General features: G+C 43.8%; 1 protein-coding gene and 1 non-coding gene across 3 annotated transcripts; both read right to left on the reverse strand.

The window, feature by feature from the left end:
• Positions 1-507: 507 nt before the first annotated feature.
• Positions 508-26,969, reverse strand: LOC131446103 (cilia- and flagella-associated protein 44). 2 transcript variants are annotated; one of them, XM_058617102.1, is made up of 35 exons: positions 26,879-26,969; positions 26,695-26,752; positions 24,933-25,122; positions 23,952-24,114; positions 22,647-22,749; positions 22,354-22,570; positions 21,524-21,638; positions 20,712-20,876; positions 20,437-20,592; positions 20,306-20,353; positions 20,055-20,154; positions 19,553-19,647; positions 19,143-19,352; positions 18,318-18,428; positions 18,052-18,204; positions 17,595-17,786; positions 17,350-17,492; positions 16,840-17,119; positions 16,691-16,746; positions 16,443-16,605; positions 15,863-15,993; positions 15,254-15,465; positions 15,035-15,179; positions 14,368-14,545; positions 12,605-12,846; positions 12,284-12,512; positions 11,507-11,710; positions 2,917-3,112; positions 2,762-2,842; positions 2,538-2,668; positions 1,784-1,900; positions 1,459-1,660; positions 1,190-1,350; positions 968-1,102; positions 508-880 (listed from the first exon to the last, which is right to left on the reverse strand). In XM_058617102.1, the coding sequence occupies exons 2-35, from the start codon at positions 26,744-26,746 to the stop codon at positions 581-583; spliced, it is 5,376 nt and encodes a 1,791-aa protein (XP_058473085.1). In that variant the 5' UTR covers positions 26,747-26,752; positions 26,879-26,969; the 3' UTR covers positions 508-580. The 2 variants fall into 2 exon arrangements, with proteins under 2 accessions (XP_058473085.1, XP_058473084.1); XM_058617101.1 differs by having other exon boundaries at positions 12,284-12,515.
• trnaw-cca (transfer RNA tryptophan (anticodon CCA)) lies at positions 26,364-26,435 on the reverse strand. Its single transcript has one exon. It is a non-coding gene; the product is annotated as a tRNA-Trp (tRNA).
• Positions 26,970-27,190: the final 221 nt, after the last annotated feature.

Genomic DNA, 27,190 nt, shown 5'->3' on the forward strand with positions numbered 1-27,190 from the left:
GTCGAGTTTTAATGCAGAGTTATTTTAGCTGTATGTTGTTTTTTAAAGACTCACTCTCCCTGCACCAAACTCCCTTCAGAAATATGAGTGTTCTTAGCGCACAGGGACACAGGAGCTGCTGCTGCTCTGCTGCTGCCTCGTTTATCCAGTTTGTGTCGCTGAGGTGAATCTTAACGAAGGATTTCAAAATAAGGCGTTTAAAGTTGCTGATGGAGGCAGAAGTGGATCAACATCTTCTGTGTGCTGTGATGTGAAATCACTGATTTTCTCTATGGACGTTGGTGTGGGAGATGGAGTGGTTTACAAAGCTACAAAAACAACAGTTCCTGTGAGAAAAGTCGGAGTTAGCAGCGAGAAAAAGTGATGAACCTCGCCTTAAAATATCTTAGACTTAATCTGACATAGATGTTATTAGGTGAGCCTTTTGTTAAGTGTTTTTTTCCTGGTGTTTTTACTCTTTTTACTTACAAACACCCCCCAAAAAAGACTTGATGAATTAACACCGTCAAGACCAAAACAGCATCTTTTAATCTTTAATAATAAGAAAACATGTATAATAAATAACTGGAAAACATCAACTCTACTTGTGTGACTTATACACTTGAGCCAGTTTGAATGGACGCACTGGTCTGTGGTTACTGGTGTGGGTGTGGCCTGGTCTGTGGTTACTGGTGTGGGTGTGGCCTGTGGTGGTGGACGCGGGGGGGAGTGGGGGCAGCGGCGCCTGACTGGGGGCAACGACGTGGCCTCCTTTACGTGACAGGAAGTGAATCTCTCTCCTGATGACCTCGGCCTGATCCGACTGCTTCTTCACCAGAGTCTGAAGCCGACAGGTCTCCTCCTGGTCCACACGTCTCCTGTGGTCCTGGAACGGCGCCCCCTGGATGCCAAAAACAAACAAACATCATCCAGGTAAAAAACTAATCTCTTGTTATTTGATGACATCAGAATAGGAAAAAGAAATTACAGAGTTTTTCTGCCTGGTGTCGAGTTTACGCTTCAGCTCCGTGTTCTCGTCAACGAGGTTTTTCTTCCTGGCGAGAAGTTCTGTGTTGTGCTTGGTCACTTCCATCAGAGCGTCATGTGACGCCTCTACCTTCACCTGAAGAGGCAAGAAAAACGTCAAACACACATGTGAACACACATGGACAGACAGACAGACAGACACAGACAGACAGACAGGACGTACGTCCCACTCTTTTATCTCCGTGGTCCACTGAGTCTCCTGAAGAACCTTCTGCTGCTTCAGCTCCTCCAGCTCTCTGTTCCCCGTCAGCGTCTGCAGAGCCTCCAGATCCAGTAACCTCCCGAACTTCCTCATCATCAGAGTGTCACACTGCTCCTCCAGCTCTGACACACACACATTCACAAACGTTCAATGACCCCTGTCTATTTAGGGCAGTTTTCAAAAACATTCAAGGATTTCAAGGGCCCGTGAGAGCCCCGTGTGGTGTTTACCGCGTATCTCAGCCTTCAGGTCCCTGCAGTCGTGGATCAAGCGGCCGTGGTCTCGGCGGACCTGCAGCTTAGCTTCTCTCTGCTGGTTCTTCTCCAGGTGAAGCTGCTCGATGCGGCGCTGAAGTCGGTCCAGTTCCGTCCGGTCCACGACCAACACCTCGCTCAGGTCTGACGGCAGAGAGTCGTCTGAGATGAACTCAATCTGTGAAGCAGACGGGGAAAATACTGTATGTGTCTTTGTATAATCTATGGGATTTTGAATGTCGGGGCTGAAAGGTTTAGTGTGTGTGTGTGTGTGTGCGTGTGCGCGTGTGTGTGTGTTGACCTGGTGCAGTCTCAGAGGAACCACCACGTCCAGCTCGTTCATCTTCTGCTGCTTCTCTCTGTGGATTAACTCCAGGTCGTTTTCTGCCGCCGTCACACTGAGCTTCACTGTTCTCTGCTGCAGAAGAAAAGAAACATCAGCCGGATTTAATCTGCATTTTGGATTCACAAACTAAAAAAACACCTGAAATGAGTGTCAAACTATTTATATTTTATATTTGTTTGTTTTTTACCTCTGAACTTTTTTCTGCTAATACAAAGAAGTTACTGCTGTTGGATTAATGTAATCTAGTCTAATATAATCTGATCTAATGTAACCTAGTCTAGTCTACATTGGTCAAACCTAATCTACAAAATATAAAATCCAATCTATTCTACTCAAATCTAATCTAGTCTAATATAATATAAATTGATTTAATAATCTAGTCTATTCTACTCAAATCAAATCCAGCCCACTCTAATCTAATCTTGTCTCTTTTAACCTAATCCAATCTAGCCTACTCCATTCAACTCAAATCTAATATAGTCTCTTGTAATCTAATCTAATCGAATGTATTCTAAACGTAACCTAATCTACTCGAGTCAACCCTAATCTAATTCAATCAAGTCTTTTCTACTCAAATCGAATCCAGTATAGTCTAGTCTAATATAATCTAGTCATTTCTAATCTAGTCTACTATAGCTATAATGTTCATTTTCTCTCGTTGACTTTTTTTGACAGTTTGGTAAAAATCTGTGATAATCTGAATTTTGACCTTCTTGACGAGGACGTCTCGCTCCTCCTTCAGAGCGTCCGCTCTCCTCTTCTCCTCCTGCAGCAGCGTCTCCACGTCCACGCGACGCTCGCGCAGCTTCAGCGTGTTCTCGTACAACTGTGAGTCACAGTCTGACGCGCGCACACGCACACACACAGACACACACGCTGTAATAATTGACTTGTTCCTGTTTGTGTTTATTGTGACGTGTCTGTTGTGTTTACTTTGCAGTGCGTTGTCCTCTGAGCCGCTGTCGTCGTCGTCCTCATCCTCATCAGAGTCTTCATCGCTGTCCTCGTCTTCATCTGCAAACACACTCTGGGGTCATGAAGGCCTCACGCACGCACACACACACGCGCGCACACACACCTGTCCTCACCATGGCTCCCTCTGTGCTCGCGCGTCTTCACTCGTGTCACGTTCTTCCTGAAGATTGTGACGAGAGAAGCTTCAAACTTCCCGCTCTGACCCAGCGACGCCTGGAAGGCGGCGACCACGGCCGCTTGTCTCTCCTGCAGCTTCACCACGTCTCTCTGCTTCAGCCGCAGCTGCTCGTCACACTCGTCCACGCGGGACTTTGGTCAGGACGGAGAGACAAGTAGAGACACACGTGAGGACCAGAGAAGTTTGTGTCCCCTTTTTAGCTGTTTAGCTAGTTTCAGACGCCATTTTGTGTCTTTATAACAAACAGATCTGGCCAACATGAAGACATCTGTCCTCTACTGTTTGTCCACAGCTTCTTTTCCAGTTTGACACATAAACATGCGACAGTAATTCAACCCCCAATCCCATAATCTGGCTTATGTTAGTTTGACTTTGAGAAGTTATTTTACGACAGTTTCAGTCAAACTAACACTGATGAAGTTGTGCGGAATTTCACGAAACTTGGTGGGAAGATGGTTGTAGGGGCCAAAATGCATATTTGGTCTGTTTGTTTATTGTTTATTTTGAAAGGTCACTCATACTGTTTTTTGGTCATGTCACTTCCGTTTTTGATTGACACATGGGTGTGGTTTAATCTATACACCTGGGCACTCGGATCGGCGGGGGGTAAGAGAGAAAGGGGGTTAGTGGCGTTCCTGATTTATATTTTCTGTTTACCGTCAAATCGTCAAATAACCAAGAATAAATCATCATACAACCAAGAATAAATCGTCAAACAATAAACATCACTGGACTTGGATTCGATTGAATGACGCGTAACTGCCTGGAGCCCACCTAAGCCTCTTAGCGACCTTTTATAGGAAAACTGTCGCTACAATTAGTAAACAGAAAATCAATCCATAAACACCACGGCATGGACGGAATTCAACGTTGCTCTTACCGCTTGGATCTCGATGTTTTGCACTGAACGAACTATGCAACACATTGGACTCTTTTCCGCGGACGCCTTGGATCAGAGACATAAGTGACAGCAGCGCATCACAGCCATCGGAAACGGTATGTTGGTTGATCCTCCTGTGTATTTGTTTGAAGTTGAACACAGTTTGGAGAGGCTGCCGTTTTGTCCATTGGGGACTGTTTGTTTGGGCTTGTGTTGCGCGTGCTTCGTTTGTCGCGATCGGCAATTGTTTGGGCTGATTTGACTGTGTGGTGAGCAGTGGCCGCCGTGCTGTGCTGTTGTGTTGAAAATCGCATTGTGGCTGAAGCAATGTCATTACGGATTGCATTGTGTCTGTTGCTCAGTGCTTTGGTGAATTGTGCACGTTGAAAGTTCACATAATGAGTGACGCAAATGAAATGGAAAATACGGAGAAGAGAACGGTCCAGCTTACAGCCAAAGCGCTGGCTTGCAAAATGGAAACTCTTCAAAAGCAACGTCAATCTAATGTGACAAAAATGAAAGCACTCTCACGCGAAATTAAAGAGCTCATGAAAAATGATGAAAATGCAAAGAAAGTGCAATTCAAACTGAATGAACTCAAACAACTGGATGAAAATGCAAAGGCAGCACATGAGTCAGTGATTGTTTTACTTCCCAAAGAGGAAAAGGTAACACAAAATGAGTGGTTTGGACGCATAATAAAACACAACACAGACTTCACTGATGATGTAAAAACATGGCTCTCTGAGACTGAAAGACACTTTCAGCAAGCAAGAAATGTGACTGCAGATGTGTTTGCTGCACAATCAGTCAACTCTCCCATTCCACCTGAAGAAGAGGCACCTGTTGCACCTGTTGAATTAATGGAAGATATACCACACTCTGATGTTCCAACTGCCATTCCTTCTCAACAGAATAAAGCAATATCTGACATGCAGGATGAAATTAAACCAAGTGACAGTGTGTCAAATGTTACCAACAGGAGTCACAAATCACATTTTTCATGCTCAAGATTTTCCACCACCTCATCTGCATGCATCAAGGCTGAGGCTGAAATGGCTGCTCTTATTGTAAAACAACAAATGCTAAAAGATAAACATGCCATAGAAGCACAAGAGGAGCAGCTAAGGAGGAAAAAAGAGCAACTGGAGCTGGATGGAAACCTTGCTGCTACAATGGCAAAAATGAAGATTCTTGGAGCCTCAAGTAGATCTGGTGTGTGCAGCCACAGATCAAGAGTGTCGGATGGTGTGAACTCGTATATGGAGAAAAAACAACATGAAAAGAAAACACAAATGACTGCCACTGCTGACGGAGACAGTACTCAAACCCAATCTCTCCCCACAGTGCCAGTGACAGTTCAGTCAAATACATTAACTATGGATGCACATGTTACAATACCAGCCACATTGCCTGCTCCTAACAATGGTGAACAGAGCAACATGCTTAGCATCATGGAAAAGCAAAATGACATCACTGCATTAATGGTCCAACAACAGTCTCTCTCTTTAATGCCCAAGAAGGAGATTTGTCGTTTTTATGGTGACCCACTTCAATTTCAAACATTCATAAAATCCTTTGAACACAACATTGAAAGCAAGAACCCAAACCCCACAGATTGTCTTTATTATCTGGAACAATATACAGAAGCACAACCAAGAGAAATGGTGAGGAGCTGCCTTCATATGACAGCAGACAGAGGATTCAGGAAGGCAAAATCTTTACTGCAGGAGCACTTTGGCAACGAGCATAAAATTGCTACAGCCTACATGGAGAAGGCTCTTTCATGGGCGTCAATTAAACCAGATGACACAAAAACACTACAAGCATACACTCTGTTTCTAAGAGGATGTTGCAATGCCATGGAAGATCTCAACAACATGCAAGAGCTCAACATGTCAGCTAACCTGCTAATTATAATTAAGAAGCTGCCATATCGACTGAGGGATAAATGGAGATCTGTGGCATGTGATTTTCAGGAAAGGTACAAACAAAGGGCTACCTTCAGGGATCTGGTCAATTACCTTGAAAAACAGGTGAGGATTGCAACTGATCCAGTATTTGGAGACATCAGAGACACTCCAACACCAAGCAAGGATGGAAGAAGTTTTATGTCAAAACCACCTCATCCAAGAATCAAAGGAAGTACATTTGCAACCACTGTGACAGTTGCACATGAGAAAAATGGAAATGGACCGAGGAAAATGGAGAGTTGGCCGGCTGTAAAAAGGTGTTTGTTCTGTGGAGGTGGACATGCTTTGGAGGTGTGTTTCCTATTGGAAAAGAAAGCACATCATGAGAAAATCACTTTCCTTAAAGAAAATGGAGCCTGCTTTGGTTGTTTGCAGATAGGACACATGAGCAAGGACTGCAGGAAGCGACTCAGCTGCAACATATGCAATTTGAAGCATCCTCAGATGCTGCATATCCACCAAAGGAGATTTGAAATGGACAAACATCAAGCTCAAACAAAAGAAGAAGCTGACATCAGAGCCATAGCCTCGGTACAGACAAGTGGTCTTACTGGGGCCGGTGAAGACAATTGCAAACTCTCAATAGTGCCTGTGAAAGTAAAGGCCAAGAAGGGGAACACAACAGTGCATACATATGCATTCCTTGACCCGGGAAGCACTGCGTCATTTTGCACATTGGGGCTAATGACTAAGCTAAATCTCCAGGGAAGAAAATCTAATATTCTTCTGAGAACAATGGGTCAAAAGAAGGTCGTTGAAACCAGCATTGTTTCAGGCCTAGAGGTTACAGGACTTCATGGCACTGATTTCTGTGATCTCCCATGTGTGTACACTCAGAAGACCATGCCTGTGCATAAAGGAAACATCCCACATCAAAATGACATCAATCAGTGGCATCATTTGAAGAATATTCACTTACCTGAACTGGACTGTGAGATTGAGTTGTTGATTGGCTCCGATGTACCAAAGGCTCTGGAACCACTTTAAGTCATCCGGAGTGTGGGAGATGGACCGTATGCCGTCGAAACAATGCTCGGCTGGACAGTTAACGGACCTCTGGGAGGAAAAGATGATTATGCTCAGGAGCAGTCAGAGATCAGGGTTAACAGGATATCAGTTGTTGCACTTGATGAGCAGTGGGAGCAGCAGTTCAAGATTGACTTTCCTGAGTGTGTCAAAGATGACCAAGAGCCTTCAAAAGAAGATCAGCAGTTCTTGGATTTGGTATCAACATCTGCAAAGCTAGTTAATGGACATTACTGCTTTGGTTTACCATTGAAGGACAGGGAAATCTGCTTGCCTGACAATAAGAACTGCGCTGAACAGAGGGCACTAAACTTAAAAAGGCGTTTCCAGAGAGATCCATGCTATCACTTGGAGTACACCAACTTCATGTCTGACATGATATCCAAGGGCTATGCGGAGAAAGTACCAGAAGGAATCTTGGAACGTAGTGATGGCAGAAAATGGTATCTACCACACCATGGAGTTTTGCATCCACAAAAGAAAAAACTTCGAGTGGTGTTCGACTGTGGAGCAACATATCGAGGAGTTTCACTGAACTCTCAGCTCTTACAGGGACCAGACCTCACCAGCACCTTGATTGGAGTCATAGCTAGATTCCGTAAAGAACCTGTTATCATCGCTGCGGATATCGAAGCAATGTTCCTCCAAGTGCAAGTACCAAATGAAGATAGGGACCTGCTACGGTTCGTCTGGTGGCCTGATGGAGATTACAGTCAGAACATGGTGGAATACAGAATGACGGTGCATTTATTTGGAGCAACATCATCTCCAAGTTGTGCAAATTTTGCCCTGAGGAAATGTGCTGAAGACAACACTGGCCAGTTCAGCCCACAAGCTATCAACACCATCTTGAACAACTTTTATGTGGATGACTGCCTCGCTTCAGCAGCTTCAGAAGAGGACGCAATAGCTCTCTTTCACGAGTTAAAAGCCATTTGCTTCAAGGGAGGCTTTGTACTCACCAAGTGGATAAGCAATAGTCGTCATGTATTGGCTGCCATACCTGAAACGGAAAGAGCAAAAGAAATGAAGGATCTGGATTTGGACCATGACAAACTACCTGTTGAGAGGATGTTAGGTGTACAATGGTGTGTTCAGTCTGACGTCTTCAAGTTCAAAATCATCCTCAAAGACAGACCACTCACAAGACGAGGGATTTTGTCGACTGTCAGTTCTGTATATGATCCCCTTGGCATGTTGGCACCAGTAGTCCTGACTGCAAAAAGGATCCTGCAGGAATTGTGTCGGGAAAAGACTGGTTGGGATGATGTGATACCAGACTCTATTGTGCAAGAATGGATGAGCTGGATTCAGGAACTCCATAACCTGGAAAACTTCAAAGTCAACAGATGCTTCAAACCTACAAACTTCGGAGAGGTAACATCTGCCCAGCTACACCATTTTGCTGATGCATGTCAGGATGGTTATGGAACTGTGAGTTATTTGTTACTGCATGACAACCATGGACAAACGCATTGTGCATTTGTGATGGGAAAGGCCAGAGTGGCTCCTTTGAAGCCAGTCACTATCCCTCGCATGGAGTTGACTGCTGCTACCATGGCGAGCAGAATGGACACATTATTGAGAAAAGAGCTGCAGATGGAACTAGCAGAATCTACATTTTGGACTGATAGCACCTCTGTGCTCAAGTACATAAAGAACAGGACCACACGATTTCGAACATTCGTGGCTAACAGAGTGACTGAAATTGCCAAAGCCTCAGATGAACATCAGTGGAGGTACGTCAACACAAATGACAATCCAGCAGACATGGCTTCCAGAGGTCTGGAAGTCCAAGCTTTCCTAAAGAAGGAAATGTGGGTGTACGGACCTCCGTTTCTTCTTGGTCCTCAGGAAGAGTGGCCTCAGAACCCTGATGGATGGGATGCAATTTCACCAAAGGACTCTGAAGTCAAGAGCATAACTGTAAATGCTGCTCAAATAAAACCTGAAGTAGTGGATCCAACAACCAACTTCATCCATTACTTCTCATCCTGGAATCAGTTGAAAAGGGCAGTAGCATGGATGCTCCGAATCAAAGGACTGCTTCTGCAACGAATCAGGAAGAGGAAAACAGCAAGTGGTGTTCTCTCGTTGCAAGGAAATCTTGACACCCATGAAATCCGTCTCACAATCGGTGAATTGGAGAACGCAGAGATTGAGATAATCCGCTTCTGCCAAAAGAAGAGATTTGGAGATGAAATCTCAAATCTGAAAAAAGGAATGAATGTTAAAAGGACAAGCCACATTCATAAACTCAACCCCATTCTGGACAAAGATGTGTTAAGAGTTGGTGGTCGCCTAAGCAGAGCAGCAATGCCAGAAGAAATGAAACATCCTGTCATTCTGGCCAAAGACTTTCACATTGCTGACCTCATTCTACGACATATTCATGGAGAGGTGGGACATGGTGGTCGCAACCATATGTTATCCAGACTGCGTCAGAAATATTGGATTCCTGGTGCCACAGTATTGATCAGGAAAAGCCTGTCTAAATGTGTTGTTTGTCGGCGTATAACTGCTACTCCTGGACAACAGCATATGGCTGATCTACCCCTGGATAGAGTCTCTCCAGATGAACCACCATTCACAAACGTTGGAGTCGATTACTTTGGACCCTTTGGAGTGAAGCGTGGCAGAAGTGTCGTGAAGCGATATGGTGTTATTTTCACCTGTTTGGCTACAAGAGCAATTCACCTTGAAATGGCCTCATCGCTTGACACAGACTCTTTCATCCATGCCCTTCGGCGCTTCATAGCCAGACGAGGCCAAGTAAAAGAACTACGATCAGACAATGGAACCAATTTTGTGGGAGCACAGCGCGAGTTGAAGGAAGCTATTGAAGGATGGAATCAAGGTCAGATCCATAACATACTGCTTCAAAGGGGAATAAACTGGATATTCAATCCCCCTGCTGGCTCACACCATGGAGGTGTGTGGGAAAGATTAATCAGATCAGTGCGGAAGGTTCTCAACTCAACACTAAATGTGCAAAGTCTAGATGAGGAGGGACTCCACACAGTCCTATGTGAAGCTGAAGCTATTCTCAACAGTCGTCCAATCACAAAGGCTTCTACAGATCCCAACGACCTTGAAGCACTCACACCAAATCACCTTCTGCTTCTCAAAACTACGCCATCCCTGCCACCAGGACAGTTTCAGAAGGAAGACCTATATGCTCGCCGCAGATGGAGGCAAGTTCAATATATGTCTGACTTATTTTGGAAAAGGTGGATTAAGGAATATCTTCCCCAACTACAAGAACGACAGAAATGGTCCAACATAAGACGCAACTTCACACCAGGAGACATCGTCGTCATTGTGGATGACTCTGCGCCTCGCAACTCCTGGTTGACTGGAAGGATTGTGGAGACCATTATGGACAAAAAGGGACTTGTACGTCAGCTTCGGATCAAGTCAAAGACCGGATTTCTGACCAGGCCCATCAACAAAGTCTGCCTACTATTGGAGGCAGAGGATCATTGACTGACCCAAACTGACTTTTGACCCCTTGACTTTGTTCCTGAACACTTGACTTTGACGAATCACTCTTTCCTTAGAGAACGTATATTGGATTACAAATAATGAAGAAAGAAGATCAAGAAAATATATTTATATACTATGTTGATTATGTCGAAATTGTAATTATTATTTGAAACATAATAATTAGGGGCCGGAATTGTAGGGGCCAAAATGCATATTTGGTCTGTTTGTTTATTGTTTATTTTGAAAGGTCACTCATACTGTTTTTTGGTCATGTCACTTCCGTTTTTGATTGACACATGGGTGTGGTTTAATCTATACACCTGGGCACTCGGATCGGCGGGGGGTAAGAGAGAAAGGGGGTTAGTGGCGTTCCTGATTTATATTTTCTGTTTACCGTCAAATCGTCAAATAACCAAGAATAAATCATCATACAACCAAGAATAAATCGTCAAACAATAAACATCACTGGACTTGGATTCGATTGAATGACACGTAACTGCCTGGAGCCCACCTAAGCCTCTTAGCGACCTTTTATAGGAAAACTGTCGCTACAATGGTACAGCCCAGGACGAACAAAAAGGTCCATGGAGACCACGGCCTCGAACCGACAGGAAGTCGACCATTTTGAATTTTGGCATCCTCCCAATCCCCTAATCTGGGTTATGTTAGTTTGACTTTGAGACGTTTATTTTATGACTGTTTCAGTCAAACTCACACAGACTAATATTTTAAAAGTCCGCTTCTCATCTGACTTGTCAAGAATGGCCAGTCTATGCTGAAAACCCGAAGTGTGGCAACTTCCTGCCGAAAACCCCCCCAAATTAATAGATTATTCAAATTATTCTGTGGATTTCCGGTCATTTTTGAGTAGGTTAACGTGAATAAAAAGTCTTGAAACTTGGCATGGAGGTCAGGTGCGATATTGTCATAGTGCTCAGACCCGTGCGTTGCACCGAGGCTCTATAGCGCCCCCTAAGGTGAAACAGGGATGGAGTAAACCCAAATTCATTTGCGCTGAATTTCACGAAACTTGGTGGGAAGATGGTACATCCCAAGATGAACAAAGAAGTCCATAGGGACCACGGCCTCAACTCAACAGGAAGTCGGCCATCCTGAATGAAATAATGTCATATATTTGGTTATTAAACGGTTGAACGTACCGCGATGCTCTTCTCCTCCCTGACGAGTCTGTCCAGCGCCCCCTGCAGGCCGCTCTCCCTCCTCTCAAACTCCATGAGCAGCAGCAGCTCCTGGCAGAGCGTGATATGGCGCAGGTCGGACGTCTTCAGCTGCCAGTCCAGGTGCAGCTTGTGGTGACGCAGCAGCAGCAGCTCGGCGTCGAAACGTCGCACCGAACGCTCCATCTGATCGTTTCAGACACAGTGTGGTTGTATGAGGTACTGCACATGCTAAAAACATGGCTGCCAGCGTGAACTCCAAGAATCTCACCTATTAAAATCTCCGCCAGTTTACGTCTACAGTGTCATAGGAACATGTTTAACACTTTATCTCGCTGTTTCTGTCCTGCACCAAAGCCCATAGAGAAAATCATGGATTTTAGCATCACAGCACACAGGAGTTGTCGATCCACTGCTGCCTCCATCAGTACATTCAGATGTTTTATTTTATGAATTCTGTGTTTAAAATCCTTCATTTCCTTCATTCAGATTGACCTCAGTGACAAAAACCTGACCACACGAGGCAGCAGTGGACAAGCAGCTCCTGCGTCACCCACCGGCTTAAATCGATGATTTTCTGTGGGCTTTGGTGTGAGCGAGTGTGCGGTTACGAAACGGCAGTTTTCACTCACAGAAGTCAGTCTAACAGTGAGATGAAGTGAAGAAAACACTTTATGCAGTATATATTACAGTATTATAATATAGATTATAGGACAGCACTGAGTATGTGTGAGTCGTGGTGTGATGAAGTTCAGAAACCTGCTCCAGCAGCGAGTCCTGCTCGTAGAGGAGTCTAATCTCCTCCTCCCTGTGGAGCTCCGCCTCCAACTCATTCAGCTCCTCCTCCTCTTCTTCCTCATCTTCTTCTATTTTTCCTGATGAAAGTGAGGGATGGAGGTTTCCTCCTCTATCCTGAACATCTCTCTCTTTCTCCAACTGCTCCAACAAACGTGTCGTTCCCTCTTCCTCCTGCTGCATGAACTTTAATCTGCTAAAGTTGGAGATAAAAAATGAAGATATGCTGGATTAAAGTTCCTGCTCTGGCTCCCTGTGTGCTTCAGGAATGATTTGATATCTCACCTCTGTTCCCTGAGGACTCTGTATCTCTCCAGTGTGCTGCTGTCAAACTGCAGCCTCCTCTCAGGTGTTTCCTCAGGTCGTACCATCGGCAGGACGGGGGGAGGGCGGCGCAGGTGAACCGCCAGACGCTGCTGGACGTCGTGGAGCTGCTCGGCCTGAGCCTGTAACCTGGAAACCAGGCGGACCTTGGTGTCCCGCAACGCCACGATGCGTCCGTTCATCTCTGTCTGTTTGTCCCGGATCTGAGAGGACGAACGGAGACGGTGAGACAATCAAGATGCAAGAAACACAGAAAATGGGATAATTCTGTGAACAGTGGGAAGTCCCACCTCATGATTAAATATCATAAACATATTATTCTGCACTTTATCTCACTGTCAGACAAACTTTAGCAACAGGAAACTGATGTTTCTACCCATGCTCAGCGATCTGGAAAAACTGCTTCAGGAGGGTAACGCACCCCGTCTTATTGCAAAAGTCTACTCCCTCTTGATGGATGATGCTCCAAAACCAGGTTTACATAAATCAAGGGAGAAATGGGAGTCTGACTTGGGTGTGACAATGGGTACAGAGCTCTGGGCTGAATTGTGTCAAAAAAGTCTAACTGCCACTCTTAATTCTAGATACAGGCTGACTTATTATAACTTTCTTCATCAAACCTATCTTACGCCACAGAAATTACATAAATATAAACCTGAGATATCCAACCTGTGCTTTAGATGTAGTATAGAAGAGGGTTCATTCCTACACTGCACTTGGTTATGCACAAAACTTAACACATTCTGGCATGATTTCTCTGGCATCATGACAAAACTCCTAGGACTACATCTCCCATTAGATCCTCAAACCTGCTTATTAGGAGATACTACAAATATTAATGCACGATTAAGAAAAGCTCAAAAGAGGTTCCTCTCACTGGCCTTGTGCGTTGCCAGGAAGTGCATTGCTATCACGTGGAAGTCTGACTCCCAGCTTTCTATAGGAAGATGGGTTTCAGAAATTAATAGCTGTGCTCCACTTGAAAAAATTACATATACACTCAGGAATGACTATAATACTTTTACAGAGATGTGGCAGCCCTATTTAGCATATATGGACACATTGCCAGCTTCTATGGTGGACGGGTTGTAGTTTTTTGCAAGCTCTTTGTTGTCAGTGCATACTGTTGTCTTCCTTGCCTCTCGACAGTGTATTTTTTTTTTTTTTTTTTTAATTAATTAATTTTATATCATTATTACTAATATTATTTTCATTATTTTTTAATTTTATTTGTCTATTTATTTTTTCCTCCCTCTCTCTCTTTCCAGTTTGTGGGTGGGTTGGGGAAGGGGTTTCGTGTTGTGTGTTTTCATGTATATCTTGAAATTGAAAACTGAAAAATAAAATATTCTAAAAAAAAAGAAACTGATGTTTCTGTCTGTTTGTAAACCGCTCACTCTCCCTGCACCAAACCCCACAGAGAAAATCTCTGATTTTTCATCACACACACAGGAGTTGTTGATCCACTGCTGCCTCCATCACTAAGTTCAAATGTCTTATTTTGTCACTTCTGTGTTTGAAAACCTTCGTCAGTGACACAAACTGACCACAGGAGGCAGCAGAGGACCAGCAGCTCCTGTTTCCACTGATAACATCCAAGAGAGTGAACTTTTTAAAAACCCCTGTGTATTGACAGAGAAGGCTGTTTATCAGTATGATAACATCCAGAAACCTCATGTTCAACAGTCCATGTGTGGTTTTTGTGAGTGTTCAGCTGTGAGTACGTTTTTCTCCAGGACGTTAATCTCCGCTCTCTTCCTCTCCGTGTTGGTCCTCAGGTGTTCGGGCACCGTGCGCTCGGTCTCTGTCCTCAGCGCCAAGTCTCCGACGTTGTCCCGGGCGTCTCGGATGGCCCGTGCGGCCTGCGGGTCCTCGTAGTCCTCATCAGGCTTCTCTGCGTAACTAAGGCAACAACAACAATGACAGACAAACATGGCTGCCAAGTCTATCTCACTGTTAGACAACCTGAAAACATAACTTTGTTTTGGAAAACAATCACTCCCTCATTCAAAACCCCAGAGAGAAAAGCAGCGGTTTTTACATCACAGCCACAGGGGTTGATGATCCACTGTTTCCTCCATCACTGAGTTCAAATGTGTTATTTTGTCACTTCTGTGTTTGGATGAACATACGTGACCCAAAGTCTCCACACGAGGCAGCAGTGGACCAGAAGCTCCGGAGTCAACGTGAGTTAAAAACACTGATTTTCTCTAGAAGCTCTCAAACTTTGCTTTTTTAGACGTGATATAATGCTGCAAAGAATATTATTAAGTAGTTGTAGACTTAAGGTGATGTAGATTTTATGACGTCAGCCTTTTCTGAAGTGGCTAAAGTCAGTTTTGTCCTTGAGTTCCTGCTGGCAGCCATGTTTTCAGATGGAGAGAAACTCACAGTTGAGTCCATTCCTGCTTCCTCTTCTCTATCTTGGCTCGAGCTTGCTCCGCTTTCTCTGCAGCTTTTCGCAGCTTCTCCTCTTGACGATCACCCAGTTTGATCCCCGCTGGTCGAGCCACCCGGGGCCGCAGCGCCTCCTCCTCTGGACAACACACACACACACATACAGGGGTCAACAGGTCATTCATCAGCGCGCGTGTGTGTGTGTGTGTTTACCTGCAGTGCGGCTGCTGTCGCCTGCAGCTCCTCCTCTGTGTCTCCTGCGCTCGGCTGCAGCGTCACCGTCTGCGCCAGGTTGCGTGGACGCGGTCACGTGATCAGGCGGCGTCTGCGGCTCGGTGAGTGTTTGCAGGAGGTAAGTGGAGACGCTGTGGTCGCTGCGGACGCCGACCACGGAGACCGCGTTGTCCTCCAGAGAATCCCAGAACCTGTGAGAGTGTTTGGGTCTCTGGCTTTACATACGCTTCTTTATGTCATAGAACTGTTTTCATGCATATTCAACTGACTAGTACAGATTTTTATATCAATGTGGCCAAAAATACTGAGGTTAGCATAAAAAAGAGATTCAAAAAGTAAGAGATTTGACCAAAAGATCAGAAAATACAAAATCATGTTACAGATGTCACATAAAACTAATGTTTCTGAAGATGTAACAAAAAGGTGGTAACAACGTTATATAAAGTGACTAAACTGACCAAAAAAAAAGGTTCCAAAATAGTGTCATTTCACAAACATGTTACATAGAATATGAAGATTTGAAGTGAAGAATCTTAAATAAGATCATTTTATATCTGTGTGTGTGTGTGTGTGTGTGTGTGTCAGTACCACTCCTGTATTTTGCTCAGAGCGACACGACTGCGCTCGTCCTCCCAGCTCAGCTGTTTTCTGACCTCCAGTATCTGCCTGGACTTTTCCAGTTCTGCCTGTTCCTGAAAACACGAGTCCAGCTGCAGCTCCTACACGCACACACACACACACACACAGGTCAAAAGGTTAAGATAATATAACAAATATAAGATAATATCTAAGTTTCTAACCCAAAACCTTGTCCATATGTAGGCAGGTATTCTGAAAACTTGAGTGTTTTGGTTTTTCTTGTGTTGAGCGTCCACATGAATGGACGTCAATGCAAGTCTGAAAATGGATAGGAATATGGGAGTGTGTGTGTGTGTGTTCTTGTGTGTGCATCTTTGTGAGGACCAAAGCTTGAGTCACAACTTTAAGGGCTTTTTCAGACTTAAGACCTGGTTTTAGGGTTAGAATTAGGTTGGTTTAGCGTTAAGGTAAGGTTCAAGAACTATATTATGTGTATATTTGTGAGGACATTTGTCTGATCCTAAGACCTGGTTTTAGGCTCAGTCATGGTTAAGGACAGGGTAAGGGGTTAGGGAGTGTGTTGTGTGACCTCGGGCGTGAGGCGGACGTGCTCGGACAGCCTCTGGTTGTCCGTCAGCAGCTGCTTGTACGTCCTCTGAAGCTCGGCCAGCTTCTTCCTCTTCGCCGTGAGCTTCAGCTCCGCCTCTCGCTGCAGACGACTCGTCTCCAGGTTCTGCTTCGCCGTCTCTATGCTGGAAGGGACGAAGAGACGATGAGACGAAGAGACGAAGAGACGATGACACGAGAGAAAAACAAGAGGCGAGGATCAGAGATCACCTGTCAGCCGCTGGATCCTCGATGTCCTGAGCCAACACTTCGTTTTCAAGACCAACCTGTTTGAGCAAAAACATGTGAACTTTATAGTTTGATTTCACAAACATGAACACATGAAGACATGAACACATGAAATGTGGAGGAAAACTCACCCTCGGAGGAGGAACCTCGGCCCTCGTGCTCTGCAGGCTCCTCTGCAGCTCCTCAGGAGGAAGCAGACTGAAGGAGAAGATGTTCCCGTCGTCCCCCGCTGTCAGCACAAAGCGGTCGTCATGGCTACAGCGAATGTGACGCAGGTGTCCGTACTGGTTGTCGTGGACGTTGAGGGCCCAGTGCGCCCGCATGGACAAGAGGCCGGGGTCGTCCGGCTGCAGCGGGTAAACTCGGACGACGCCGGAGTGCGTGCCGCAGAGCAGCAGCTGCCTGTTGGTGCTGCGACAACACCACAGAGGTAACACAACTGTGATTCAACACGTGAGGGCACTGTGGAGTCCGACTCCAGTCAGACTAAGTGTATACAAGCAGGAGTAATCGGACTATGAATCACATAATCCAGGTATGTTAGTCCAACATAGATTAGCTGTATTTTAGTCGGACTAACGTGCAGAATGTCATAATGCTAAAGCAGCTATCTGACAGTTCGCTTGTGTTGGTTGAAGTACCTGAAGGTGACAGAAAGAACGGGGTCATCGTCTGTGTCGTGAACGGACAGGAAGTCAAAGGGCTCATGTGACGCCTGATCCAGATCCTCGTCCTGCTCCTCAGGGAATTTGCAGTGATACAGGAAACCAGAGTCAAAACCTCCCTGCAGAAACCAAAACATAATGTTGGAGAGGAAACCACGTCCTTTAAATGTCTTACTTTTAGATTTGTCTGAGTGTCTCTTCACAAGTTTCCCTGCGCGCACCATTGAGAGCCAGAAGTGTCCAGGCTGAGAATAGAAACCACAGTAGAGAGGACTTGGAGGGTCAGGGATGTAAATGGGTGGTAACTCTTCATCTTCATCCTCCTCCTCTCGCTCCGTTTGCTGTAACCGCTTCTCTCTCTCTTTCTTCTCCTCCTCCGTCACAGCTTTACGTCTTGTTATTTCCTCTTCTCTCTGAAACACAAAAAAGTCTATTCTTCCATTCTTCCACACCAAAGTCCATAGAGAAAACCAGTGTTTTTAGCTTGTGGAGAGACAGGAGCTGCTGCTCTGCTGCTGCCATGTTCGCTAAGTTTGTGTCTCCTGGGTGAATCCATGAAGGATTTCAAACCCCGAAAATCTCCCTGGCGTACCACCAGTGGTACGCGAGCTTCCTCTGGTGGTACTTGAAGAATAGTCAGAAATACTCTGGAAAGACAAACAAACAAAAGCACCAGACCTTGATTCGTGACTTGATGCTCCTGAACCTGAAGGATCTTCTCGGCAGATCCAGCAGCTGGAAGGTCTTGGTCGGGTTCTGAGCCTTTGGATCTGGACTGTGCACCTCGACCACATGACCACTCTGACACAGGACGAGCAGTGTGCTCTCACTCTGGGTGACAACAAATGGCCTGATTGATTGTTGGTGATCGACTGTACTCATGTGCTCACTCTACCTTCACAGAGATACTTGTCGTGGAAAAGTGAGTTAGCCACCATACGTACGTGGGAGCGAGGCGACCACTGCAGCTCCTGCACCGGCCCGGGAACATGAACGAAGCCGATGGGACTGTAGGTTTCCCCGACAGTGAAGAAGAAGACGGTGCAGTCGGAGCTCTGAGCCGTAGACGCGGTGAGAGAAACAGCAGCAACAAAGTAAGTAAAATAAAAACACACATGGGGAATACAGCACTGATCTCTTAAGTTAAATCACACATTTCTTCATCGCTGTTGTTTAATGTACATTTACCTTTATCATTACATATGCAGATGACACCAATATGTTTGTTCAATGAAAAATCATTTTAAAATTTAAAAAGAGAACTTTTAATGTTCTAAAAATGGTTTAATAAATTCTATTAAGACAATCTTACAAACTGACTGAAAACTGAAGATTGTAAAGGGTTCACTGTTCTGCACCAAACCCCATAGAAAAAATCAGCGATTTTAGCTCACAGGGACACAGCAGCTGCTGTCTACTGCTGCCTCGTGTGGCCAGTTTATGTCACTTAGTGAAATCTGAACAAAAGATTTTCAGACACAGAAGTCATAAAATAACACATTTGAATTTACTGATGGAGATAGCAGTGGATCAACAACTCCTGTGTGCTGTGATGTGAAATCGTTGATTTTCTCTATGGACTTTTGAATGGGGGGAGTTGGTGTTTTACAAACTTGGCACAAACTTCAGTTTGCTGTTGAAAATGGCTGAATAATGGTGAGATAAACATATTTTTAAATTTTATTAAAACAGATGTGTCTTGTTTTTCCTCTTCTACTACTTTAGATATATATTATTTATATTAATAATAATGTTGTTAAACGTCGTACCCCTGAGGCTAAGATGTCTCCGTGTCGGTCGAATGCCAGAGCGGTCACGGCAGCAGTGTGCGGTTTGAAGGCCTGTAGGAGGCGGAGCCTCGCGTCTCCTCTGGGGTTACGCCCACTGAGCATGTGACGCCTCTGAGCGCTGTAGAGCTCCAGCACACGCACCACGCCGTCCTCAAAACCCGTCACCAGTAAACCTCCACTCTCCTTCACCTACAGACAGGTCACCATCACCACCAACACCATCATCTTCATCACCTTCATCATCTTCACCATCATCACCATCACCACCATCACCATCATCTTCATCACCTTCGTCACCTTCATCATCACCATTATCATCTTCATTAACACCATCATCATCCCCATCATCATCATCATCATCATCTATGACTCATTGTCAAAGCTCTTACCAAAGGCGGAGCCCAGATGAGGGCGGTTCCTCCCTGATTGAAACGACTCGTGGTCACTTCAGTTTTTGACAGGAAATCAAAAACTCTGACTGAACCTGGAGATCAAAGACAAACACACTGTGAGTGTGTGTGAGTGTGAGTGTGAGTGTGTGTGTGTGTGTGTGTGTGCGGGTATTACTAATGTTGTGGGGACCTAAAACTGTTTACACAGTTACATTATGGGGACTTGTCTTCCTTGTGGGGACAAAAGTCTAGTCCCCACAACGTAAATGACTACATTTTAAGGTGAAGATATGTTTTAAGGTTAGGTTGAGGTTAGGGTTAGGATTAGGATTATGAATAGGCCAGTAGTAATTGTGGTTAAGGTTAGAGTAAGTCTCCAGGAAATGAATGTAAGTCAATGCAATGTCCCCTGAAGTCATGAATGTCCAACATGTGTGTGTGTTGGTGTGTGTGAGTGTGTGTGAGAATAAATGAGTGTGTGTGTGTGTGTGTATCTCACGGTCTGGAGCGGTCGTGGCCATCAGATGTGATTTCTGTGACACGTCCAGACCTTTGATGGCTCCGGCGTGGAATGAAAACAAACACTCCGGATCAGGAGTCTGTGCAGACACAGACAATACAATGAATACATGAAAACACAGGAGTTTAAAGGGATAGTTCAGGGTTTTTGTAGTAAGGTTGTATGAGGGACCTTCAAGCCTTTAGTGTCTAATGTGTAATATAGTGTCAGTGTCAGTGTAGGGAACTTTCCGTGTTGGTGAACGACAGATCCAGTTTCCAGATTGCTCCGTTGGAATCCTACAGGACAAAGACAGGAATCAGGACTGGGTCTGTATCTGCATCACACAGGGGTTCCACGAGTTCTCTTCCCGTGCACTGACCTGAGCAAACCAGATGAAGGCGTCGGTCTGTGGACTCTTCACCACAGACGAGAGGCTCACGTTGCGTCCGACCACCATCTCGTTCATGGGCTCCACCTCAAACCGGCCGCTGTCGCCGTTACCGTCGGCGACATGGATGCTCTCAAAGTCCCAGGCCTGGAGTTAGAGAAATACACGAGCCACTTTATTAGGTACGTCTGTTAAACTGCAAATATCTTACCATGAAATCACAGGAAGTAAAGTATGTATATGGAGTTATATAAAAAGAGTCTCACCCGCACCACTCCGTCAGAGCCGATCGTCATCAGCTGTCCGTCATCCAGGACGAAAGGCTGGACCGCCCCTGTGTGGCAGCTCCGCCCATCTCTTCTGCAAATCTCTGCCTTAATAGTGTTTCCGTCCCAGAGCAGCAAGTTTCCCCACTCTGTCCCAGACACCACCTGACACAACCAAACAAACACCAACACTCAGCACGTTTGTTTACATGCACAGTTTAATCGGACTAAGGCCGTGGTCTGGGCAATTGGACAACTTGTGAGTCCAAGTATACGTGCGGAGGAGGAAATAGTACCGCAGTTTATACGTCGTCTTCTTCACCAGGGAGGAAATTTTGGTGCATGAGCAGAACGGCAAGTCTGACTCCAGTCTGACTATGCATATACATGCAGGAGTAATAGGACTATGAATCACATTATCCAGGTATGTTAGTCCGACTAAGACTAGCTCAATTTCAGTCAAACTAACGCATTTACAGGACATTAAGAAAACCACATTGTTGTCTTAGTCTGACTACAGTCGGACTTTTAACATGCATGTCAACACAAATATTAACAGTTCTCACGTCTACTCGCATCTGTGCATCAACTTTGTACGTTCGAAAAATTTGTGTCTGATGTGACCAAAGCATTAAAGACACCACCTGACCTCTGCTGCCACCCGCTGGCTTCATTGTTCACTACATAATGGCTACCATCACAGCATTCGCTGCCATGTTGATCCACTAACATCTGACATGATACACACACTAGCGCAAGGTGTTCCAAAACTTGCACTAGTGTGTGTTTTGGAACACCTTTTTTTTTCCTACCTTTCCATCGGGAAGTTCCATGTATCCGTCAATATCTGTCGCCGGAGTGATTCCAAAATGTCCCACATGTCCTTGTAGTTTAAGACCAGTGAATGTGCTGGCAATTTTCCAGAACCTGTAAAAAAGGGCAGCTCATACATACTCGATATCAATGTAAGTGAGTTTTATTGGTGATAATTTGAAAGTAATAAGAAACTCGGAAGTTATTTTTTTACCCAGTTACATTTTTTTACAAACAGTGTTGTCACTATTAAAGGCATAGTTCACATATTCAGCAGGAAGTTCACCAACTGAGCCTCAAATCCACATCGGTTTAGTCTACACTTCCCTAAGAATGTGTTCATTGCTTTATCTTGTAGTTAGAAAGACTTCTCCTACAGAAAAAGTCATTTTGTAAATCACTCACTTCCCTCACACCAAAGCCCATAGAGAAAATCAACGATTTTAAGACACAGCAAACGGGCTGTTCATCCACTGCTGCCTCCATTATTAAGTCCAAATGTGTTATATTGTGACTTTACTGTTTGAAATCCTTCGTTTGAATTTACATTAATTACACAATCTTTACAAATAAGGCAGCAGTAGATTAGAAACTGCTGTGTCTCCCATGAGCTAAAAACGCTGATTTTCTCTATGGACTTTGGTGCAGGAGATTAAAGCGTTTGCAAACCTCACTTTGCAGCCTGGTTCTCGGCACAGTGGCCCAGCAGGTGGCGCAAACCGTATATGTGTCAGTAAATCTTATAACCGCACTTAAAAAAAACCTTAATTATCACTTTAATGAGTGCTTCTTTAGTATAAGGGGTTTAACGATGACTCGGGACATTTACTTGATGTGACCGGACCCCGACGACGTGAGCAGACCCGGGTTGTACGGGGAGAAGCTGACTCTGTAGACCTCCTGGGAGATGGCCTTGCACCTGAGCACGACCTCCTCCCGCCTCCAGTTCCACAGCGTCAGCATGTAGTCCGGGGCTCCGCCCACACTGGCGAGCACGCTCCCGTCGTGGTTAAACTGCACAGAGCTGAACGCCTGCGCTGTCCCACCTACGGAAAAACCCACGCTGGTTATAAACATCATCACCAAACAAACACTGGAGAGTTTGAGTTTAAAAATATTTACCTCGGAGGATGCGATAAAGTCGTAGCGATGGATATTCGTAAACGAGGATGTTTGGCTGCTTTCCCTTCTCCGCTGCGACAAAGAACTCTCGGCTCGGATGAACCTTGACGTACACAAAAAGAACGTTTTTAAACGGTGTCAGTCACAATCTCTACTTTGTTATTTATATTTCTAGCAACGTTTCATTTTACTCCAATACATTTCCTAAATAAATGGTGTACTTTTAGGTAACTGCACGCTAAAATGATATTTCCTGCACTGCACACAGGAAGTGATTCAATGGTTTTATGTCAGGACAGACACAACATTTACACAGATAAAGTACAACTGAAATGGTGACTCTCAATTTAAAAAAAAAAACTTACGTCATTTTCTGGTTTAAAAAGAGAGGCCAAAATAGTAGGATTTATATAGCATTTGGCCACCAGGGGGTGACTCCACCTGTTGCCAAAATAACTTGTGAAAATGTGTTTGATTCTTACGTCAATAAAAGTCAAATTAAAGTTAAACATTTCTCGACTTCCTCACGCAAGAATGAACGGAATCTTCCGGTTTGAATAGTGAAGACCAGGTAGCAGGATTTAATAGCAGTTATCCACCAGGGGGCGACTATAGTGGCAGTGTTTCAATCACTAGTTAAGCTTCTTCTTCTTCAATAGAATATATTGTCAGTTTTGTAAATTACATTCACATTTAGAGGAAAAAAGACGATAAATAAAAGACACATATGAGTGGACAGCAGTGTGATTGACAGCCGATATTGTCCAATAGGTTATACAAAACTGTCACACGGTGCCGGTAAAATTTGCAAAAATCTTGAGGCTTCAAAATAAGAGTTTGTTCTGCAACAGGAACCGAAAACACAAAGAAACGTCCATGAAAGGTTTCAGAAGTGAATTCTACTGCTCATAAAACCGCCTCTGCGCTGCTGCTGTATACACACAAACGCTCCCTCGCTCAGGTCTGATAGTTTTGCCTGATAGAACCTGATTTTTTTTAACACAATTTCTGTCTAAGATGAATAAAACAAACGCATTATTAATAATATAAAGAACATTTAAAAAAAAAAAAAAAAAAAATGTTATGTACTGCAGCTTTAAGAATATTTTTTATACTTTTTACTTTACGTGGACAAAATAAAATGTAATTTGGTCGCATAAAAAACTGCACTCGTTCCTGGTACATTTCCATTATTGAAATAAACATGAACGGAGAAAGTGAGCGAAAATGAAATTATCTCGCCACCAGGGGGAGCCTGCATCCCTGGATTTTCTCAGCTGTTTTTTTTGTTATTTTTTTTATTACCGTGATTGCACCGATTCCTCCTCCACCGCAGGAGCGCAGGTACTTGTGCTCGGCGGTGACGACGTCGAGCAGCACCAGCAGGTTTCCCGCGATGAAGATCAGAGTTCTGTCGTCCAGAAGCTGCAGGTTCGCTCGACGGCGACTGTCGTAACCGAACGAGTGGCTGCACGCAGGTCAGTCCAATCAAGGATCAACGTCTGACAGGACATTTATCTAGTGTGTTTATTGTATGTACATCAGAGGTCTCAAACTCAGGGTCTGTGGGCCAATTGCGGCCCCTCAATCAATTTCATGTGGCCCTCCACCTATACAATACAATCAATTTGTAATTTTATTTCTGTAAGTGTTCTTATTTAGAGATTAGTTTTGCATCATACATAATTTTTATTGCAACTTCTATATGGTCCCATTTAAAAATAAACATTTTTATTTTGAAATTCTGTGAAATATCAGAATATAGTGCTTTAATTTTGAGCAACTATAAGCCTATAATAATATTTCTTATTATAAATATTAAATATTAAAATTCTGGGGTCATGAAAAACAACATTTCATACAATCAGGTGATCGTACACTTATAATAAATTAAGTGTAAAATAATAATTTCTCCCAAATTAAAAATAATTTTGCATTTTGACTCTAAGGCAGTTCCCAAGATGTGACAGACCCCCTGGTGGAGCATGGAGGTACTGCATGTGGAGTGTGACGAGACGTGATAAAAATACAACAGTTTTAAATGTTAAATATCTGTATGTGACAATGCAGATTAATATTTTGTAATATATTATTGTCTGTAAATAGTACATTTTATCCTATGCTCTTGTGTGTGAGATCAGAGTTATGAAATAAGGTGTTAAAATGTTCTTTAAAATGTTTAAATAATGACAAAATATTCCAATATTTATTCTTATATTATAATAAACTTAATTACATATATAAGGTGGCAGAGATGGAAGGATTTTTTTGTCCAAAGAAGGATACGAGAGGTGCAGGAGGTTTTCTGGGATTTCAGAGCCGAGTGTGACAAATGGTCTGGAGGTCAGATCCTCGTATTTGTAGTATGTGTCTGCAGAGAGCTGCTGCTGCTGCTGCTGCTGCTGCTGCTGCTGCTGCTGCTGCTGCTGCTGCTGCTGCTGCTGCTGCTGCTGCACTGAGGGTTTAGCGTCAAATGCTGGGAAGGAGGAAACAGATTAAGGAATTAGGAACCATAGGAAAGCTTTATTATCATTATATATTATATGTGGCATACAAATGTGATTCTTCAGTTCATACTTACAACAGGATAACAGGATGTATTGGACACGACAACAATTAGTTAAATTTATCAAAGACTTAAAAACAGGCATAAAGACAGACTTACAGAGACAAATACTTCCTTTATCATAAAAAATTATTTGATATGGTTTGGAAAAGGTTATTCAATTCAATTCAATTCAATTGTATTTGTATAGTGCCAAATCACAACATACATTATCTCAGGTCTGTACATAGACAACATCAAGGAGAGCAGAGAAACACAACAGTTCACACAATGAGCAAACACTAGGCATCAGTGGAGAGAAAAAACTCCCTCTTAACAGAAGAAGAAATCTCTGACAGAACCAGGCTCAGAGGTGTGCGGTCATCTGCCTCGACCGGTCGGGGTGAAAGGAAAATGGGGGACAGTGGAGAGGTGGGGGACAGAAAGAACAAGAGGGAGATGAGGTAGAGAGAGAAGAGAGAGAGAGACCAGGAGCAGATACACAACAACTGTATCAGGTTACAAGTTTATACAGTTAATGATATCGACTTTTAATTATAGCACAATAATAATGGTGATGATATACTGTATATGATATGGTTAGCCTCGAAAAACTGTATCATTAACATGAACAAACTGGAATCCATCAGATAAGTATGATTGAAACCAGCAGAGGGCAGCACCTGTGATACCAAGAGTCTGCTCCAATCTCTGCAGTAGAATATTATGATCAATGGTGTCAAATGCAGCACTAAGATCTAACAGGACAAGTAAAGACACTAGACCATTATCTGAAGCCAAGAGAAGATCGTTACTAACTTTAACTAGTGCTGTTTCTGTGCTATGGTTTAATCTAAAACCTGACTGAAAATCTTCAAACAGGCCATTAATGTGCAAATATTCACATCATTGATTAGCAACTGCCTTTTCTAAGATTTTAGAAACCATGGAAGATTAGATATAGGTCGGTATTTAGCTAAAATATCTGGGTCAAGGGTCGCTTTTTTTAGAAGGGGTTTAATAACTGCTATTTTAAACATATGGGGAACATATCAAGTTAATAAGAATATATTAATTATGTTCAGGATATGGCAACGAACACTGGAGGTCTCATACAGCATCTTCTCTCTCATAGTCTTTTTACTTCACCCCACGGAGTTGGCCAATAAATTTGACCCTGACGTGATTTGAACACGCAACCTTCTGATCTGGAGTCAGACGCGCTACCGTTGCGCCACAGAGTCTGATACACAAACAGAGGTTAATATTAGAGAGTTTACCTCTAAACCGAGAATATGTAACTTTAACAGCAGATGCCGAAAGATGCTTGTTGCGTGACTGTGGTGAAGTCTGTCATCTCTGATCGCCTAATTAGTGTATATGAAATTGAAAGCTGCTGGATAACTGATAAAATAGCGCCCCCGCGTGGAGGCCCACTCCTCGTACTAACGTCAGACATTCAGAAATGACTGAGTTCTTTAAATAAGAGTTATTAATGTCTACCTTCATTGATGTTTTTCTCAACCGAAGCTGTGTCCTCTTCCTCTTCCGCCATTTTATTCTGACAAACAAATAAACAAACACAGGTTTAGACACACTTCCTGTCAAGTTTACATTTTTAAATAAAGTTGTTATTTCTCTTTTTAAACGGAAATGAAGACGCTCGTGTTCAATGTTTACTTCTTACCTTCCAGTTTTTATTCCACACAGTCTCACAACAGCGTCGGCATCAGTTTGGAGGCTTTATAGATACGTCGCCAGGCAACCGCACCACGTGCCGCAGCACAGCCTGCTGGCCAGACCGTGTAATTACTGCTTACACCACCACGAAAAAACAAGTAAACGGCGACTAAAAACATATTCTATATACAAATTAAATAGATAATTAGAAAGACAGACAGGCAGGCAAACATTACAGTATACATACAATTTACATCCTTTAACTTACAGTATTTACATTTTCTGTTTGTTATGTATATAAATGTTAAATAAAGTTGTT

Source organism: Solea solea, chromosome 19 (assembly GCF_958295425.1).
Source record: "Solea solea chromosome 19, fSolSol10.1, whole genome shotgun sequence".
In the NCBI taxonomy this organism is placed as follows: Eukaryota; Metazoa; Chordata; class Actinopteri; order Pleuronectiformes; family Soleidae; genus Solea; species Solea solea.